This window comes from Mya arenaria, chromosome 10 (genome assembly GCF_026914265.1).
Source record: "Mya arenaria isolate MELC-2E11 chromosome 10, ASM2691426v1".
Taxonomy (NCBI): domain Eukaryota; kingdom Metazoa; phylum Mollusca; class Bivalvia; order Myida; family Myidae; genus Mya; species Mya arenaria.
Genome location: NC_069131.1, coordinates 69,408,062 through 69,430,110, shown reverse-complemented (window position 1 = coordinate 69,430,110; position 22,049 = coordinate 69,408,062). Strand labels below are relative to the sequence as shown.

Genomic DNA, 22,049 nt, shown 5'->3' with positions numbered 1-22,049 from the left:
ACCTTGTAACATGATAAGTAGTCGCCTTTGTCCTCACCATTTTATTTTACCGGATAAGCCCAGAAACTAAAACGTGTTCACTTTCGTATTTATAGGCAAGACGAACAAGGCCAAATACAGTCCATATAAAATTAACAAAACTACTATTCAACATATGTTTCGTAACTATAACAACATCGGCATTGGTAAATGTTTGAGTAATTGCAAACGGCGTTCACTTCAATCAGCGGTCAATCTCACACTTGTCCCAACATTGCCCAAAGGTTTAGAACATACGGGAACAAACAAGAGATCCTAAACAAATCCTGTCACATGTACACCTTACGCGTATATTTAATTATAGCAGTTATCTTTTATTTTGAAATATAGATATCTACATTTTAAGAAGTTTAACGAAGACTGAAAAAAATGCAATCAGAAAATATGTAAAATTGAAGCTGGCTGAGGTCTAGCTTCAGTATAATATGAGAAATCATAGAGTTTTTAATTTCTACATTGAAAGCACAGTATAGTTGTCCTCAACATTTCTGTGTGTTGGTTCGTTGGACTGTCTTTGTAGCTGTTCATATGTTCTTTCGGCTTCTCGTTGATCTAACTGTATTTCCGAATTGTGTTCTGAAATTAAAATAACAGCACATCAAACAGATCGAATGATAGTATATTTTACATTATCATAACGTGTTAATATATGAGACAGGGGCTGAATTACGCTATTTATGTTGAAAACAATTATGTGTGTCATGAATTATTTTTCATAAGAAACCAAAAGTTCTTATAATGAGTATATATAAACGTAACATATACATATAATTAAAAGAATGTGTGTAAAACCAACATGATTCAGATACCTATTGATGTAGACATTCGTCTGTTCCACAGGTAGCAACCAGCGACTGAACAAACAAGCAGAATGCCCAAAACTCCCGATAAAGCTGCGAGTGCAACATTTGTGGATGAAGCAATGTAAATTCGTCTCTCTGAAATGATAGTGTTTACATTTACTTGTAGAACAACACAAGAAATAACGAAAATGTGTATGGGGGCCAGTCCGTTCAGATCAGTTTACAATTTAAGATGTATTTTTAGCTAACTGAAAACACGCAATTTACTCGATTCAACGCTTCAAGTAATACCGAATAAAACACTATTTGGAGTCAGTCTTTACTCGTCGAAATCTTACCCTTGTCACAACCCTCGAATTAATAACTTTATTTAGTGAACGTTAACAAAAAGTATAAACCGCTCTATCTTCTCCTGTATATGTGCTTATCATATGCTACACCTTGTTGTCTGTTTGAAATAGCCATTTTCTTAATTACTTATATAATAATACATGGCTTTTGTTTGATAATTGACCCAGTGGAGGGAACTTTTTAGCCCTCGGGCAATTATTTTCACTGGGGCAATTATCAACCAAATGCCATGGTCAACCATGTATTATTCTGTATAATACATATATGTTTTGTCATTTGACAATGATTTCAAATGAATTTAAAAATGTGATTTTGCTGAATAATGAAGGATATGTCATATAATTAGCATCTAATCTAAAAAAGTTTTGAAACTGAGATATAATCAAATGGTTTCGAATGGCATTAGCTGCAAAAATAACGAGTGACTGGAATTCAAAATAGCAAAACTTTTCGTACGTGTTTTCAGAATAAGCCTGCAATTCTTTCCATTTAATAGGTGAGCACAGCTAGGGTCGATCAAGCCTATGTGCAGTTACATAAGAATCTTAGCTTGAATGACTCAAGCCATTTCGATGGAATGATTTACATTTCTCAGCGAATAAAGTAAACCAAAACGTTTCAACAATTCATTTCCTTGTCTTACAGCTTTATGACCTTTAGCGAATGTAAACATCCGGTACGGTTTCGGGTAGTACTCGTTACTTACAGAAACACGTAAAGTGTCATTATTGGTAAAACTAATTTCACAATTATTGCACCGACAGTTCCATTGTAATCCTTTTAAAGCTTTTAATGTTTAAATGTTTGCCTACCGAGTATACGGCGGCCATTTCATTTTCGTAAAAACGACGTCAGTGTGCACGTTTTTGTCTTCGTCAGGAAATTATGCCATAATCTCCCTGACTTGCCGTGATAATCTCACGGGTGGAGCCGATAATCTTTATTGCGGGAACGAATTTCTATAGCAAAAGTTACTATTTATAGTAACATGTGTATAATACATGTGTTATATAACTTTGCTCCAATTGTATTGGTCAGAAAATATATTACGGCGCATGTTTGTATACAAATTAAATGGTAAAACAATTACTAAATGCTACTTTCTAGCAACTTGTACGTTTATTTCTCACTTCGTATCCAGTATGAAGATTGGTTTGAATACCGAATTCCAATTTCCATCCTAATCTTAAGAGTAAAGTGTAGTATTACGCCTTGATTTCGTGAAAAAAACATTTTTAAAGACGGTCGTTACATAATGTATTGAAACGTTGTTGTTGTTGTTATTCTTTTTGGATATCATCTTAGTATGAATTTTACTAATGCATAGAAATGAAATGATTGAATGTACATGTGGTTTTAAATTATAACAAGCACTACATTTCTGCAATGCATGTAGCGCGGGAAATTGCATTGCTTTGTGGTATTCGGTTCATCACTAGAGCAGTTTACACATGTAGGTCATTTTTGTCTTTTTAACTCGAAAAAATAACGAATCTGACACACATCATCATAATACACACTTTTATTCAACTCGTTCACGAAATGTTTACTAAACTCGTTGAAAAAAGTGTGTATTATATGACGATTCTTGACAGATCCTATATATGTACAATAACTTTACAATTTATTAACGTTTTTGGACGTTTGATTTTCATTGCAAATGTAATATATTGAATGATACTATACGTAAAATCAGATCATGATATACTAGTACGCTAAATCGACCCATCACGATGCGTTGTAAATCACCAGAAGCACAGTATGAATAATAAAAGAGAATAGAACCATATTCAAAAACATAAAATAAACTAGAAAACATAGCATGGGCATTACATTATATTGCATATGCAACACAAAGTGGCATAGATTAGGAACAAAGCAGAAGCAAATCAATGTAAATTGTAAATTATATTAAAATGCATTTTACATGTTGTAAATTGCATAAAATATATTTTATAAATATGTGACTGGAGTAGTTTAATTATAAAACGGTATCACCAACATATTTTAATCGACAATGGAAGTGATAATTATGTCAATAGAAACATATTCCTATAAAAAAAAAACCGAATACTAACACCTTAACTAAAACTTGTTGTTAATTGATTAAAACAGAATATGTGCAGATAACAATTTACTTATGAGTATCCCATGCTCCTTCTTATTACTCGCTTATTAATTAATAGGCATCACATTATCAAATTACAGTGTAGCAATATAAATATATATATACAATAATATAGGTAACGCACGATCTTTAAACAATACATCGTGTTTGGTGTAGGTGTTCAGGCCCTCCGGTTTCTTGGTTGAACATCCGTTTAATGATTGTATAAACAGGATTAACCTATACTAGCTTGGCTCATCTTCTACTGTATCCAATACCGATGCAAATGAAAACAATAATCGTTGTCATTGGAATGCTCTGACATTAGTTTACTTAGACGAAATGTTATATCTGCATCATATTCATTAAGTCGTTATCTCATATCATCTTATGTATGCTAAATTAAAAAGGCGCAGAATGGCCACCGGATGCATTCTATTTGTACATAAATCCAGTTCACATGTTGATGAATTACAGTATTAAGACTTTACCGGCATGCATTCTCATTTTTGTCATCATTTTGTGCAATTTATTTTACCGTTTATCAAATAAGCTATTAGACTGGTAAAGTCATAACTACTGCTGTAAAACATGTGTAATTGTAATGTAACACGTAGTTGGAACGTACCTGTACAATATCTGCCTTCTAGATCATTTATGCAGCCATACAAACAATTGCCATCAATATTACAACTTGTTTTTGTTTCTGTGTGCTGACAATTCTCGGGGCATTTGGTTTCACACATGTTGCCAAAGAAATCACCATCGCATCCAAGGGAGCAATGACCAGTACTTTGTTCGCATTTTTTTTCAAAGCATGATGACATGCATGATTCATTGCAATACAGACCATGGACTGTAGGATTTGTACATGAATCACATATTCCTAAATCCTGATGACATGTTTCACAATTTGAATTACACTGCACGCCACACTTGTCTCCCCAAAAGTTTTTAGTACAGCCATTTATACATTTGCCTGTTTCAGGATTACACTGTCCATTATTACAGTTATTATTGCAAGTAGTGCAATCCCCATTTTCATTCGAGTAAAATCCTGTTTTACACATCGAACACGTTCCATTGAGCTGGTTACATTTTAAACACCTATCGTCAATAGTGGTACATTTCTGAGAACAATCCATCGCATATAATCCATCATAACATCCGCCAAGGCATGATCCGTCTTCTTTGCCACAGGACAATGTAGAACAACCGACACTGCACACATTTTCACAATTATCGCCATATTTCCCTTCAACACATTCGTCACAATGTTTACCTGTAAAGTTATCCATACAGAAACATGTCCCATTCTTATAACAAACTCCACCACTACAGCCCTTAGAACACATATCGTTGCATTGTTCGCCGTAATATCCAGTTATGCATTCAATGCATACTCCGTTTCTCATACAATTTCTATCCCTGCATCCGCTAGGACAACTCATGTTGCAGTTTGCTCCATATTTTCCAGCTACACATTCCATGCACAAGGTACCACCAAATCCTGTTTTACATGAATCACATCCATTTAAGTCTGCACAACGGCAGTTTTGATAATGGCAGTTCATAGAACAATCTACACTGTATTTCCCGGGTATGCATGCATCGCATTTAGCTCCTTCGAAGTTCGATATACATGTGTTACAAGTTCCGTCTTCACTACAAGGACCATCACACCCAATGGGACAACTCGAGTAACAATCTCTATTTATATCGTAATATGAATCCTTGCAAGTAATACACCTCCCTAAAGATTGGTCGCAAGTAGCGCAGTTAACAGGACATAGGTTTTTGCATCTGTGTCCATATATTGTGTTTACGCAGCCTTTGAAACAATAATCAGATTTTGCATCAGCCCATCCACATTCATCCTCTCCTCCTTCACAGCAAGCACAATGGCCATTACAGTCCACCTCCTTCCCGTTTATTATCACCGTCACTAAATCGAAAGATGTTTAAACGTAAATCGTTTATAAACAATCATGTCATTTATTTATTTTATTTTGTTGAATTATGTATATTATCAGAAAAAATGAATTGCGACATATATAACTGAAAAATATGAAAAATATTGCCAAGTTCGATTATATTTATTTGTTAAATACCAAATGAAAACATATTCCGTTACTACATTGGAAAGAAATAATAGAACATGACATGACATTGAAAGTGACAAAACAATTAGCTCTCTCAAACAAATAAAAAGTTGAATTGCATCTTACTCGAATTTATGATAGAAGTAAAAAAGGCTTAATGATTTGACAGAAAGTGTCACTCAATGTTGAAATGAAGGCGAATTATATATTGCATTTATGACGTCGACTTATTCTTATAGTTTCTACGTTATAACCTGCAGACTATATAGCTAACGAATTACGGTAACAGTTATAAAACGGTTAATGAACAACAGAGTAAATGTCCAACAAAACATAATAGAACAGACGGTTTGTCTGATTTATACAAGAGTCGTATTACATATAGTTATATATATAAACATGTCACGTAACTAAACTTTAAAACATAAAATTATAGTTTAATGAAGGCAAAATGGTTATGCAAATTGAATACCAAATAATGATTATGTTAATATTGGCAGTAAGTAACAGTTTCATAACTACTGTAATATGAAATACGGCACTGCCTTAGACGGACTCTAGGTATGTTATCAACTGCAGAAACTGCTAATGCAGTACATTTCTTCTTAGGTAAACAAGTGTCAAAGGCAAAATTCATTTTATATGACATAATATGACTTTGACTATACCAATCGTATATTATTAAGGTGCATAACAAGTAAGGTTAAGGCAATGCAAAGCAAATTTAATATTTTAATGTTTGAAAAAACTAATAATAACAAACACAAGTATTTCAATTTACCTAATACTGAATATCTTACAAGCATTTACAGTACAAATAAATTATTCTTACTTTAAACATTACAAGGTAAACGAAAGAGATTGAGTTTACTTAAAACTAATTATTTCAGTTATCTGACAATTAACCTGTATTAAACTATTTTAATATGTAAAACAGCATTGTGTATATTTTAGATTTTTAAGGTTATGCAAATAACGTGGAAAAATGGTTTGACCACCTCAGCAGTTTGAAATGAATATAAATTCCCTGTAGTTGATGTTGTAAGCACCATTCCATCATTGAATATAACAATGTATGCAGAAAGTATGAAACTATTAAATTATTTAAAGTATGAGTCTTTAAACTGAATTATACATCTATAACATTTAAAAATAACAAGAGGGCCTTGAAGGCCCTGTATCGCTCTTCTGATCCAATACAGATCATCAAGAATAACAATCTGATCAAGTTCCATGAACATATGGTCATAAATGTGGCCTCTTGAGTGTTAACATGCTTTTCCTATTACTTGACCTGGTGGCCTAGTTTTTGACTGCACATGACCCAGATTCAAACTTGGCCTAGAGCTAATCATTATAAACATTCTGACTAAGTATAATGAACATACAGTCATAAATGTGACCTTAAGAGTGCTAACAAGCGTTTCCTATGATTTGACCTCATGACCTAGTTTTTGACCGCACTTGACCAAGATCGAACTTGGCCTAGAGCTAATCAATATAAACATTCTGACCAACTTTCAGGAAGATACAATCGTAAATGAGACCTCAGGCCTCAATTTCTCGAAACTTCTTAAGTCCATTATAACAGGATTAAGCTAAACTCACGATTTTTGGTTTTCAATAGTTTGGGTAAAATTTACTTCTTTAAGAGTTTTTATACTTTAGATAGGAATTATCTATATATTAGTTAAATTAAACCATTTTTCACTTATCAAAATTCAAAAAAAGAATGTATTTTGAGTAATTGAAATAAGCTACTTAAGCCTGTTAAGCTTAAGAAGTTTCGAGAAATAGGGGCCTAGAGTATTAACAAGCTTTTCCTTCAATTTGACCAGGTGACCTAGTTTTTGACCACACTTGACCCAGATTCGAACTTGACCTAGAGATTATCAATATTATCATTCTGACCACGTTTCCTGAAGATACAGTCATAAATGTGACTTCCATAGTGTTAACAAGCTTTTCCTTTAATTTGTCCGGGTGACCTAGTTGTTAACCCCAGCTAACCCAACATCGAACCTGTCCAAGATTTTATTGAGGGTAACATTCTGACCAAGTTTCATTAAGATAGTGCCAAAACTGTGACCTCTAGAGTGTTAACAGTCAAAATGTTGACGACGGACGACGACGGATGACGGACGATCACAATAGCTCACCTTGATCACTTTGTGGTCAGGTGAGCTTAAAACAAGCACATAGATTATTCAACAAAACATAAGTTATTGACATTGATACATATATATATATATATATATATATATATATATATATATATATATATATATATGTTGTTAACTTGTAATATATGCACAATAAAGCAATTTAACAGTTCACAACATTATCAGAACAAAAGTGTACTATAATTATGCTTACATTAGCTCATTCATTAGCTCATTCAGTTTAAAACTACAAAATGTATATGTGTTAACTTCAAGTAAATGAATATATTCATGAATGATTGACAGTATGAATGAATGAAAAGTAGTAATATTTCTTTAGATAGGGATCTCATTGTGTTGCTGTGATTGTTTAAGTAGATGTTCATAAGCTTAAAATCATATGCACAGTAAATGAAACAATTCTGCATCATGTTTAGTAAGTTGTGATACTTGTTTGCAATTAATGCAATGTTTGCTTAAAAGAGCAAACAAAATGTGCGAATAGATGCACAATACAGTCCAAAGACCAATGAAGGTCAGCAGTTTTATTAGAAAATGATATTATCCCAAAGCACCAACAGAAACGGCATGAAAGAAATTCAATTCGGAAAAAAACAGTTCATCAATGAGCTATTTAAATAGACACTGAACATGATGTCATAACAAGCGAATGTTAATATCAAAGCGCAAGAAACATACTGGCAATTTATTTCAGGGAAACCTTGACAAAGTCTGGTTTATTTTTAAACTTATTTCCTCCAGTAATACATAACATGGCAATTCCTGATTCCTGCACTGCTGAAAATCTGTCCACAGCAGTAATGTCAAAAACCAGATGGCATGGATGCATTCTGAAATACAAAAAAAAGTCTGTAATTTGTGCTAATCTTACATATCCCATTTACAAGTGATTTACACTGAAATCTAATTGTTCTAAACTATAGTAACACAACTACTTTATGACCAAACATATTGCTTTTGAGCATTAATTTAGTACACTGTATGTACATAACTTTTTTATTTTGTATGTCATGTTTCTTTGCCCCAATTTATGGAAATATTTTATAACAGGTTCAAGCTTTTCAAGTCCGTTACGCTTATGATTTATCGAGAACCGGGGGTCTTATGCACCAGTTAATTGCTGGGTTACAATTGACTGGTGCATTATCGCATGCAGATTTGAGTGAATCGCAGAGGGTATTTACAGTATTTACTGTCAACAACACAAACTTCTTTAGGCATCTCATTTAGACTTTTTTACTAATTAACAAGCAGAAATTTTGACAAAATGGCAATTTTATAACAAACTTGACCATGAGATTGAATGTGAGCAAGCCAGTACAGTTTGACTTACCATTTGGGTGAAAAATAACTAAACGGCGATGTAAATTGAAAAAAATTGAGTTGCACCTAATTTTTTTAAGGTGCAGGTCTAAGAAAAGGCATGACGGTCTAAATATAGAGGTGCAGTTGTATATTAAAAATGTGCATATCAATCTTAAATATAGAGGTGCAGTTGTATTTAAAGTTGTATTTAAGAGGTGCACCTCCATTTTGCGCTCCACTGGTTTCACTTGGCAGGAGGGGATACCCCTCCCGCACCCTCCCCACCCAACTTCTTAATTTACACAAAAGTGGTGTTGCATGGCACAAGAGTTCACCTGTCTCACAATTCCTGTATATCTTTTTAGTTTCAATCTCTCAACCAGCGTGTTGGTAGATTGTACAAAATAAGTGATAATGAGTGTTTTCTACAAAATAATCATACTGTACCTGGCTGACGTGACAAGCTCTGCTATGTGTACCGGTATAATCCATGGTCGTAATTAAATCGGTATTCCAACAGGAATTAATTTTTCGCAATTTCTATCCGATCAACAACTGTCAAACATCAAAATTGTATCGATATTGTATAGCCTAAAAAGACAACTACTAACTGTCAAGTATGACCTTCGCATAGAATGGTAAACAATGCGTATGAATATCTTTAATAAACAAGTGAAAACAAAGTATCTATCTCAGACAATCTATAGAAATATGTTTTATTTGTCTTTGTGAGTTTACCAAAAGTATTAATAGTTATTGTTTATAAGCATATTTTGAATTATTTTAATAGCTAGTGGGGCGATTTCGCATCTCTTAGTTTTTAAAATTTCATGAGCCTGTTTTCTTCCCTGTCGTCACGCTCTGATGATTTTGATGTCCGGCATGCACGCGCTCAATATAGTTTATGAACAGAAAAAATGCTTGTTTCATCACCTTTACGTCTTTTTTTCAGGCTGATAGTATGTGCAACTTTTGAACGAAAGACGTGCTATGTGTGACCGTAATAGGGCTCTGCCGAGCTTCGCTCGGTTTAGAGCCCGTATTAAGTTGTACTATTTATAAGTGAGTAGAGTATAACAAATAATCTTTAATATATTTACAAACATTCGTTACTTTCTTTTTAGCCCATGATGCCATTATTGATGGAAATTGAATGGATGGATTAACATATTAAATCTCACTCGTTTTATATAAGTTTTACGTAACTAACGATAACAACGACAAATACATATGAGGTGATATTCATCATTTATGTCCCTACATAACCCATTTCGTCTTGTTTGAATGTTTAACCGGTGTGAAGAAACTCTCTTAATGCTTTGGAACTGTGTCTTATTATGTTTCATAATCAAATGTTTTAATGATTTCCATATTATTTTTGTAAAAAATATCTATAAGTATACATATAAATTCGTTTATAAATGCATCAACATGTACAATATTTGGGGTGTATAAGAAATGTATGCTAAACCATATTTACATTTTTTTAACCTTTGAAACCCAGTTAATACAACCCTTTTTGCAGCCACCAATGATCTGTTTTTACACGGTCCTTACTGAAATGTTATACTTGTTGTAAATTTTATTGCAATATATTATATTTATTATTAATATTAAAATAAATACAGGATGTCTACCTAGTTCGCCATACACTGCAGCAGCACATGTGTTTGTTTTAACCCTTAACAATCGCTTACAAATTATTAAATGTAGACGTTTCTTTTATTTAAACCCCGAACTGAACATTAATTTTGATAAGAAATCAAATAATGGACAAAATATGTTAGGTTTTATGCCGTACCTTTTCGTTTATATAATAAAGTGATCATAGCCTTTAGGGCTTTTCCAACCAAACGTTCTTGATTCAGTGTAAATCTTCTAGAGTGGTGTAGTTTTTTACAGTATCTAATAATTAAAATTATCAACAGCATCGATAGTAAGGCCATTAAATATCCAATGCTCTTTATGACGTGTTCTACCCCGTTTCAAAAAACCTTTATTTCTGCTTTTGATGTATTTATTTTAAGCCCACTGCATTACAATATAAGTAGAGATTGTTTAAATTGACCTGAACTTTCTTCAGGGGATTTCCCTAAAATGGCTATATCATCAGAAAATAGCAACATAATCGGTACAATATCATCAATGCATATAAGTCCACTACAAACAGGGAAAAAGAAACGGGGACATAACCTACCCTTAAAGCAAGCCAACGGCATTGCTAAATTATTCAGAGTAAGATGTACAGGATTTCACACAAGATTCAACATTTTCATACACACATTTCACAATTCTAAATAATTTACCTTTTTTACCAGATGTTTACCGTTTAAGCAGTGTGATATATATATATTATCAAAAAACTGAAGACTGTCGACATAAAAACATATTATCTTTTATCTTCATTTATATATTATTTATATATTATTGCACAATAGACATTAGACTTTTAATTGCGTCGCACTGTTGATCAACTGTTACGAATCCCCAATTGCGCATCCGAAAAAGTAGCATTAGATTTACAAAATACTTAGATGCGCATATTTGTAAATCCTCTGTAATGTTTGACAACATTAGCAGATCCTTTTTAAGAAAAAAAATAATTACACATTCTGTCCACTTTATTGAAAAGAACCCCGACAATAAAATTATATTAAATATATCATATAAGTGAAAGGGTTATATGTAAACACATTCATAAAATATCATTGCAATCAAACGTATTGTTGCTAAGATTTTCAAAAGAAATGTTTTAAAGTCTTCCGAAGATATATTGCCTTTTAAAAAAATCTAAAAACTATCTAGGTTTATTTTTCCTTAAATTCTCAATAATTTTCAATATTTGTCGTTGAGCGATGTTTTTATGTTTAGGAAATAAATCCTAATAATACGTTCGTTGTGCACACAATTTAGCTCTATCAATATCAGTTTTATTCGTAAGTAAAGCTTCTTGGTATAATCGTCGTGCATTAACACATTAATTATCAAACCAATCAGCATTTGTACTTTCAACCACGGGTTCATTACTGCTACCACAATGATAAGTAAATAAAGGGTCCGCGACACTGCGAACTGTAGCGGTAAATAAAACACGGAACGGATTTTGAATGGTGAACCCTCTCAAACCGAATACTGGCGGGTTAACTTAAAGGCGCCCTGGAGATGTTGACGCAGCTGTCGCTCTGTTGCTTACTCTTACTTTATTTCCGTCCGTGTTATTCTCGGACATCCCGGTGAAAAACAAATTGTTTTGCTTAGATTGTGAATTCAGGTATGATACTTTGTCACACAGGGTATCTCCCGCCTTTTCAAGCTTCTGCATCCGCTTTGCGGACCGACGCGTTTTTGTCGGCCCCTTCCACCTAATCGTCGAGACTTATTACTCTCACGTCAACTTTCTTCAACCGGTCATCGAGCACTTCCCACAAGCTTTCAATGTCCACCTCAAATGATGCCATTCTTTTTGTTCTAAGGATTCGACCTCTGTTAATCCACTAACTTTGCTCACAAATACATTCGTCCAGATTTTCATTACCGTAGAGCGCAGAATTAATCCTGTTGAGAATGTCACAGATGTTTTTCCAGTGTCCGAATCTCCAGACGGGCCACGTTGTTTACATTGTACTGAGACATTATTTGTTACATCACTTGGGCGAAACATTTGATTGGTAACAGAGACCTTAATCATTCAAGATGAACACAAACCTTTGAAAAAATATCAATGAAGATAGACCTATTGTTGCAATGGTCACACTTGCAAAACGCGTGCATGTACCGCTCAACACAGTAGTTAAAATTTCGTGCAATATTGATTGCGAAATGCAAGACTATGTCATTCAGCCAAACTTCGACCTTGGTATAAAAGCAAGCGCCAAAGTTGGTAGGTACGCAGGGACGACCCCAGTTATTTATCTTGTGAATACAACTAATGGGTATAAAATAGAAGTTTTAAGAAGGACGTTTTGTGGCAAACGCATATAATATTGAAGTAGTGGTACAAGCTAAGAATTCCGCAAATCGTGAAGATTTCGGGGTTTCTTACGTCGATTCTTTAGGGAGAAATGTTTCTTGCAATGCTCAAAAGTCAGGATTGCTTTTTGCAACAAAAACACGGAGGACCAGCTTATCAAAGATCGAATAGCTGCTTCTGGCGGCGTAGATAGAGGAAATATGACAATACACTTGCAAAAGGTTTACAAAGAATTAATTGGTAACTTAGATGAGGAGCAACGACGTGATTTAGCAACTCTTTAAAGGGAGCATGTGGAGGTTTTTGCTAAAAAATGAATATGGTCTGGGCAGCAATGAAGCATACCATTGATACTGGAGATGAGGAATCAGAAAAGCAACGGATGCGAAAACACGCCTTCTTGTTTTGCCGGGGAGGAAGAAGCTCATTAAAAAAGTGATGGATGCTGGTGTTATACAGGAAACGGTTTCTGATTGGGCGTCTGCTCCGGTCTCTATTCGCAAACATGATGGGTCAGTGAGATGGTGTATCGATTACCGAGCTCTCAATGCTGTTAAAGTAAAACACATTTTTACTCAGCCGTTGGTCGACAATTGTTAATAAACTTGATCTGGTAGTCTATGTAGGCTAAATTGGATGCAATTTCAGCATAATGGCAAGTCAGGATAAGTGAGCCTGATAGGAAAATGACCGCTTTTCTAACAAAGTACGGAATTTTCGAACATCTGCGAATAGGGTTTGGACTAACCATTGCATCAGCTACATTTTTCTCGTGTAATCAGTGTAATGTTGAAGGGTTTGACGTGGAAAATTGTTCTTGCGTTTTTGGATGACATATTGGTTTTGGGAAGCAGTTTGGAGAATCATTTAAAATCAGTTTAACAGCATTCAAGAGTATGTTCCTGAACTGTTATATTATGTTCAGATTTAGCGGTTACAATCACCTGCAGACAACACATCCACTACACCAGTTCAGTAAAGATATACCGATATGTGGGATATGATGTTCCTAGCTATATCCAGTTGGAGCTCTAAACAATGTTGAGGATTTAGTTCATTGGAGGGCGATAAACCTGCAAGTCGATATATTCGGTAAGGAAAAGGAGAAATACATGATGATTTTATACAAGCGACCAGCTTTTGATATAAGGAGATGGGAAGGATTGGCCCTTGGCTTCCGACAAACATTTTCATCTCGATCGTGTGTTGAAGCGTACGGATCTTTCAAACAAGGCAGTGTGTGAGTTCACTCATGTAGAAGACTAAGAGAAAGTGGTGGTTCAAGGGTGTTGTACTTACGACTGTGATAGCTAGGTAAGAGGTTAGGTAAGAGGGTAGGTAAGAGGGTAGGTAAGAGTGTAGATAATGTTAGGCTATGAAAGAGGCTAGGTAAGAGGCTACGTCATGCTAGGCTAGGTAAGAGCCAGGTAGGAGGGTAGGTAATGCAAGGCGAGATAAGAGCAAAGTAGGAGGCTATGTAATGCAAGGCTAGGTAAGAGAAAGGTAGGATGCTAGGCTATGTAAGTGCAAAGTAGGAGGGTAGGTAATGCAAGGCTAGGTAAAAGCCAGGTAGGAGGGTAGGTAATGCAGGCTAGGTAAGAGCAAGGTAGGAGGGTACGTAATGCAAGGCTAGATAAGAGCAAGGTTGGAGGTTAGGTAATGCAAGGCTAGGTAAGAGCAAGGTATGAGGCTAGGAAATGATGGGCTTGGTAAGAGCAAGGTAGGAGGAAATGTAATGCTAAGCTAGGTAAGAGCAAGGTAGTAGGGTAGGTAATGCAAGGCTGGGTAAAAGGGTAGGTCAAGGGGTAGGTAAGGGGGGAAAAGAGTAGGTAAGAGGGTAGGTAAGAGGGTAAGGTAAGAGCTAGCAATGAAGGTAGGAAAGAGGGTAGGTAATAGAGTAGGTAAGAGGGTAAGTAAGGGGGTAGGCAAGAGAGTATGTAAGGGGGTAGGTAAGTGAGCAGGTAAGAGAGTAGGTAAGAGCTAGCCAAGAAGGTAGGAAAGAGGGTAGGTAAGAGACTAAGTAAGATTGTAGGTAAGAGGGTAGGTATGAGGGTACGTAAGGGGATAGGAAAGATGGTAGGTAAGGGGGTAGGTAAAAGAGTATGTAAGAGGGTGTGAAAGAGGGTAGGTAAGAGAGTAGGTAAGAGGGTAGGTAAGAGAGAAGGTAAAAGAGTAGGTACGAGAGAAGGTGAGAGGGTAGGTAAGAGGTAGGTAAGAGGGTAGGTAAGAGGATAGGTAAGGGGGTAGGTAAGAGAGTAGATAAGATGGTAGGTAAGCGGGTAGGTAAGAGGATAGGTAAGAGCTAGCCAAGAAGGTAGAAAAGACGTTAGGTAAGAGAATAGGTAAGAAAGTAAGCAAGAGGGTAGGTAAGACAGTAAGAAAGAGGGTAGATAAGGGGGTAGGTAAGAGAGTAGGTGAGAGGGTAGGTAGGAGAGTAGGTAAGAGCTAGCCAAGAAGGTAGGAAAGAGGGTAGGTAAGAGACTAAGTAAGATTGTAGGTAAGAGGGTAGGTATGAGGGTACGTAAGGGGATAGGAAAGATGGTAGGTAAGGGGGTAGGTAAAAGAGTATGTAAGAGGGTGTGTAAGAGGGTAGGTAAGAGAGTAGGTAAGAGGGTAGGTAAGAGAGAAGGTAAAAGGGTAGGTAAGAGAGTAGGTGAGAGGGTAGGTAAGAGGGTAGGTAAGAGGGTAGGTAAGAGGATAGGTAAGGGGGTTGGTAAGAGAGTAGATAAGATGGTAGGTAAGCGGGTAGGTAAGAGGATAGGTAAGAGCTAGCCAAGAAGATAAGAAAGACGTTAGGTAAGAGAATAGGTAAGAAAGTAAGCAAGAGGGTAGGTAAGAGAGTAAGAAAGAGGGTAGATAAGGGGGTAGGTAAGAGAGTAGGTAAGACATTAGGTAAGGTGGTAGGTAAGGGGGTAGTTAAGAGCTAGCCAAGAAGGTAGGAAAGAGGGTAGATAACGGGATAGGTAAGAGAGTAGGTAAGAAAGTAGGTAGTAGGGTAGGTAAGGGGTTAGGTAATGTAAGGATAGGTAAGAGGGTAACTAAGAGGGTAGGTAATGTAAGGCTAGGAAAGAAGGTTCTTGGTAGGAAAGAGGCTAGGTAAGGGGATAGGTATGAGTGTAGGTAAGAGAGTAGGTGGTAGGTGTAGGTAAGGGGATAGGTAATGTAAGGATAGCTTAGAGAGTGGCTAAGAGGGTTGGTAATTAAAGGCTAGGAAAGAGGGTAGGTATTGTAAGGCTAGGTAATAGATTTGGTAAGAAGGTAGGTATTGTGAGGCTAGGTAAAAGGGTAGGTAAGAGGATAGGTAATGTAAGGATAGGTAATAGGGTAGGTATTGTAAGGCTAGGTAAGAGTGTAAGTAAGAGATTAGGTAAGGGGGTAGGTAAGGGGGTAGGTAAGAGCTAGTCAAGAAGGTAGGAAAGAGGGTAGGTAACGGGATAGGCAAGAGAGTAGGTAAGAAAGTAGGTAATTGTGTAGGTAAGGGGTTAGGTAATGTAAGGATAGGTAAGAGGGTAACTAAGAGGGTAGGTAATGTAAGGCTAGGAAGGAGGGTAGGTTTTGAAAGGCTATGTAACAGATTTGGTAAGAGGGTAGGTATTGTGAGGCTAGGTAAGAGGTTAGGTAAAAGGGTAGGTAAGGGTTGTAGGTAAGAGAGTAGGTAAGAGGATAGGTAAGGAGGTAGGAAAGAGGGTAGGTAAGGGGATAAGTAATAGGGCAGGTAATGGGGTAGGTAAGAGAGTAGGTAAGAGGGTAGGTAAAGGGGTAGTTAAAGAGTAGGTAAGAGGGTAGGTTAGAGGAAAGGTAGGAGGGTATGTAAGAGGGTTGGTAAGGGGCTAGGTAAGAGGGTAGGTAAGAGGGTAGGTAAGAGCTAGCCAAGAAGGTAGGAAATACGTTAGAAAAGAGAGTAGGTAAGAGGGAAGGTAAGAGGGTAGGTAAGAGCTAGGCAAGAAGTTAGAAAAGAAGGTAGAAAAGAGGGTAGGTAAGAGGGTATGTAAGGGGATAGGTAAGAGTGTAGGTAAGGGGTTAAGTAAGAGAGTAGGTAAGAGAGAAGGTAAGAGGGTAGGTTCGAGGGTAGGTAAGGGGGTAGGTAAGGGGGTAGGTAAGAGGTAGGTAAAAGGGTATGTCAGAGGGTAGGTAAGAAGGTAGGCAAGAGCTAACCAAGAAGGTAGGAAATACGTAAGGTAAGAGAGTAAGTAAGACAGTAGGTTAGAGGGTAGGTAAGAGAGTAGGTAAGAGGGTAGGTAAGAGAGTAGGAAAGAGATTAGGTAATGGGGGTAGGTAAGAGGGTAGGTAAGAGAGTAGGAAAAAGAGTTGGTAAGGGGGTAGGTAAGAGGGTAGGCAAGAGAGTAGGTTAGAGGGTAGTTAAGAGATTAGGTTAAAAGGGAGGTAAGAGAGTAGGTAAGAGAGTACGTAAGGGGGTAGGTAAGAGGGTAGATAAGAGAATAGGTAAGAGGGTAAATAAGGGGGTAGGTAAGAGAATAGGTAAGAGAGTAGGTAGTAGGGTAGGTCAGGGGGTAGGTAAGAGGGTAGGTAAGGGGGTAGGTAAGAGGCTAGGTAAGGGGGTATGTAAGGGGGTAGGTAAGGGGGGAGGCAAAAGGGGAGGTAATGTAAGGCTAGGTAAGAGGGTAGGTAATGTAAGGCTAGGTAAGAGGGTATGTAATGTAAGGCTAGGTAAGAGGGTAGGTAATGCAATGCTAGGTAAGAGGTGAGGCAAAGTAAGGCTAGGTTAGAGGGTAGGTAAGAGAGTAGGTAATGTAAGGCTAGGTAGGAAACTAGGTAGTGTAAGGCTAGGTAAGAGGCTATGTATTGTAAGGCTTGGTATGATGATAGGTAAGAGGCTAGGTAATGTAAAGCTAGGTAAAAGGCTAGGTATTGTAAGGCTAGGTAAGAATGTAGGTAAGGGGATAGGTAAGAGGCTTGGTACGAGGCTAGATTATATAAGGCTAGGTCAGAGGCAAAGTAATGTAAGACTAGGTAAGAGGCTAGGTAAGAGGCCAGGTAATGTAAGGCTAGGTAAGAATATAGGTAAGGGCAAGGTAAGAGGCTAGGTACGAGGCTATATAATGTAAGGCTAAGTAAGAGGCTAGGTAATGTAAGGCTATGTAAGAGGCTAGGTAATGTAAGGCTTGGTAAGAAGGTAGGTAAGAGGCTAGGTAAGAGGGTAGGTAATGTAAGGTTATGTAAGGGGGTAGGTTAGAGGCTAGGTAAGAGAGTAGGTGCTGCAATGTTAGGTAAGAGTTCAGGTAATGTAAGGCTAGGTTAGGGGATATGTAAGAGGCTAGGTAAGAGCCTGGGTAATGTACGGCTAAGTAAGAGGCTAGGTAATGTACGGTTAGGTAAGAGGCTAGGTAAGAAGCTAGATAATGTAAGTCTAGGTAAGAGGCTATGTAATGTAAGGCTAGGTTAGAGGCTAGGTAAGAGGCTAGGTAATGTAAGGCTAGGTAAGAGGGTAGGTAATGTAAGGCTAGGTAAGAGATTAGGTAGGAGGCTAGGTAATTTATGGCTAGGTAAGAGGCTAGGTAAGAGGCTAGATAATGTAAGGCTAGGTAATGTATGCTAGGTAAGAGGCTAGGTAAGAGGCTAAGTAATGTAAGACTAGGTAAGAGGCTAGGTTAGATGCTAGGTAATGTAAGGCTAGGTAAGAGGCTAGGTAAGAGGCAAGATAATTTAAGGCTTAGTAAGAGGCTAGGTAAGAGGGTATGTAAGAGGCTATGTAATGTAAGGCTTGGTAAGATGCTAGGTAAGAGTCTAGCTAATTTAAGATTAGGTAAGAGGCCAGGTAAGAGGCTAGGTAATGTAAGACTAGGTAAGAGATTAGATAAGAGGCTAGGTAATGTAAGGCTAGGTAAGGGGCTAGGTAAGAGGCTAGGTATTGTAAGGCTAGGTTAGAGGCTAGGTAAGAGGCTAGGTAAGAGGCTAGGTAATGTAACGCTAGGTAAGAGGCTAGGTAATGTAAGGCTAGGTAATAGGCTTGGTAAGAGGGTAGGTAATGTAAGACTAGGTAAGAGGCTAGGTAAGAGGCTAGTTAAGGTAAGGCTAGGTAAGAGGCTAGGTAAGAGGCTAGGTAATGTAAGACTAGGTAAGAGGCTAGGTAAGAGGCTAGGTAATGTAAGGCTAGGTAAGAGGCCAGGTAAGTAGCTAGGTAATGTAAGACTAGTTAAGATGCTAGGTAAGAGGCTAGGTAATGTACGGCTTGGTAAGAGGCTAGGTAAGAGGCTAGGTAATGTAAGGCTAGGTAAGAGGCTAGGTAATGTAAGGCTAGGTAAGAGGCTAGGTAAGAGGCTAGGTAATGTAAGGCTAGGAAAGAGGCTAAGTAAGAGGCTAGGTAATGTAAGGCTAGGTAAGAGTGTAGGAAAGAGGCTAGGTAATGTAATACAAGGTAAGAAACTAGGTAATGTAAGGCTAGGTAAGAGGCTAGGTAAGAGGCTAGGTATTGTAAGGCTAGGTTGGAATGTAGGTAAGGGCTAGGTAAGAGGCTAGATAATGTAAGGCTAGGTAAAAGGCTAGTTAATGTAAGGCTAGGTAAGAGGCTAGATAAGAGGCTAGATAATGTAAGGCTAGATAAAAGGCTAGGTAAGAGGCTAGGTATTGTACGGCTGGGTAAGAATGTAGGTAAGGGGCTATGTTAGATGCTAGGTACGAGGCTATGTAAGAAGGCAGGTAATGTAAGGCTAGGATAAAGGGTAGGTTATGGGGTAATATGAGGCTAGGTAAGGGGGTCGATAAGAGGGTACGTAATGTAACGCTAGGTAAGAGGGTTGGAAATGGGCTAGGTAATGTAAGGCTAGTAAAAAGGCTAAGTAAGACGGCATGTAATATAAGGGTAGGTAAGAAGGTAGGTAAGGGGGTAGGTAATGTTAGGCTAAGTAAGAGATAAGGTAATAGACTAGGTACGAAGCCATGTCAGAGTTAAGGTCAGGATATAGATAATGTAAGGCTAGGTAAGAGGGTAAGTAAGGGTGTAGGTAATGTAAGGCTTGGTAAGAGGGTAGGTAAGGGTGTAGGTAATGTAAGGCTAGGTAAAAGGGTAGGTAATGTAAGGCTATATAAAAGGATAGGTACTGTAAGGCTTGGTATGAGGGTAGGTAATGTAAGGCTAGGGAAGAGGGTAGGTAAGGGGTTAGGACATGTGAGGCTAGGTAAGAGGCTACGTGAGAAGCTAGGTAATGTAACGTTCGGTAAGAGGGTAGGTAAGTGGTCAGGTAATGTTAGGCAAGGGGAGAGGGTACGTAAGGCTGTAGGTAATGTAAGACTGGTAAGAGGATATGTAAGAGGCTAGGTAAGATGCTTTGTAATAAGACATGTAATGTTAGGCTAGGTAAGATAGTAGGTAATATAAGGCTATGTAAGAGGCTATGTAAGAGGCTATGTAAGAGGCTAGGTAAGATAAGGCAGATATAGTAAGGCTAGGTAAGAGTGTAGGTAAGGGTTTAGATAAGGTAAGGCTAAGTAGGAGTATGTTTGTTTAATAAATTTGTAACACTTATGCAAGGTAATACTTGTTTTTAAGTAGGGATAATTAAACGCGTCATTGATTGCCTTGTTATTCCAATAATATCTTGCGTCATAATAAAGTACCACCTACCTGCCAAACATGATTTTGTCACGCAAAGGAAAGAAAATATTCGAAATATCATCCTGTTTTGGCAGCGTACTGTAACGGAAAAAATACCTACATTGTAAATCTTCATTTACATTTTTGCGTCATGTTTTATATCATTCAAAGTTGAGTGCAAGAAATTAGTGATAATGTACACAATATAGCTATTAATATTATTACAACGTGAATTTAGAATGATTTATTGATTGAACAGCTGAGTCTGCTTAATAAAAAAATAACAGAGCATATCATCAACGACGAATAATTTTCAATGAATTAGCGGCTTAAGCTATGAATTATGCAAGATGGCAATTTAAAACAAACATTTTTCATTTGTAATTATTAATCTGCATCAAACTTAATTGCCTTTCAATAGGTAAACACGTGTAAGATATATGGGGTTGCGTTTTGCTTTTTAGCATTAAGATGATTTTAAGTTATAATGTTTACCTTTTTTATTTTAGAAAATCCACTATTTATCCATATTCCAGGTATAGTATTAATGTGTCTGTATTCGAAGACTGTAAAAAGCCACAGGCCTGGATTATTTTATTCACCGGTGTAGAAACAAATATAAACTTAAAAATAACTTTTCAATGTGTTCACTAATTAACTCAATTGTCTACTACGTATACTCTTAACACAGTTATAATTTGATAAGTCCAAATGGAATGACAAAAACCTCAGTCTTTTTCATGACTATCCACAGTCAAGACTTTTATATTATATTCATATTCCTTTAACAGGAAGAAAAAATCGCAATCATTGATATTCCTTCTCCTACCTACCTACGATTATTAAGCCGGCAGTATTTAGTCTAATGAATTGGCTGAATAGAGCATTGAAATATGATACAACAATTTAAACATTTCAGAAGCCTATTTAAGATGTTATTTATAAATGTTCGTATTCACTTTGGTTTTAAATGTGTTTTTATTTTGCGTTACATAGCAAATATTGTTGTAAACGCACTATATGTGTTACTGAATAAATTATAATAACTATATATCTTATTATATACTCTTTGTACTTATCAAAAAATGAACTTGATTATATTAATAGCCTTAAATATATTATTAATATTTCCGGGAAACTATTAAGGTTGGCGGATAGTGTGCGGGTGATCCCTCCTGTAAACGATACACCGTGTCTGTCTGAGATATTGTAACTTGAAAAACGGTCGTGGAACTTGAGACTAGGTGTTTCATCCAGTAAACGATACACCGTGTCTGTCTGAGATATTGTAACTTGAAAGACGGTCGTGAAATTCGTCCTGAAGCCCTGTACCGTGTCTGTGTGAGATATTGTTACTTTAAAGACGGTCGTGGATTTTGAGACTAGGTGTTTCATCCTGAAACCCTACACCGTGTCTGTCTGAGATATTGTAACTTGAAAGACGGTCGTGGAATTTGAGACCAGGTGTTTCGTCCTGAAGCCCTGCACCGTGTCTGTCTGAGATATTGTAACTTGAAAGACGGTCGTGGAATATGAGACTAGGTGTTTCGTCCTGAAGCGCTGCACCGTGTCTGTGTGAGATATTGTAACTTGAAAGGCGGTCGTGGAATTTGAGACTAGGTGTTTTATCCTGAAAT

The 22,049-nt window shown here is 36.8% G+C and overlaps 1 protein-coding gene across 1 annotated transcript; it reads right to left on the bottom strand.

Moving 5' to 3' along the window:
- LOC128206735 (protein draper-like) lies at positions 1–21,218 on the bottom strand. Its single transcript, XM_052909398.1, has 5 exons — positions 20,908–21,218; positions 20,443–20,511; positions 3,929–5,245; positions 849–977; positions 1–615 (listed from the first exon to the last, which is right to left on the bottom strand). The coding sequence occupies exons 2-5, from the start codon at positions 20,492–20,494 to the stop codon at positions 491–493; spliced, it is 1,623 nt and encodes a 540-aa protein (XP_052765358.1). The 5' UTR covers positions 20,495–20,511; positions 20,908–21,218; the 3' UTR covers positions 1–490.
- Between the last annotated feature and the right edge of the window lie 831 nt (positions 21,219–22,049).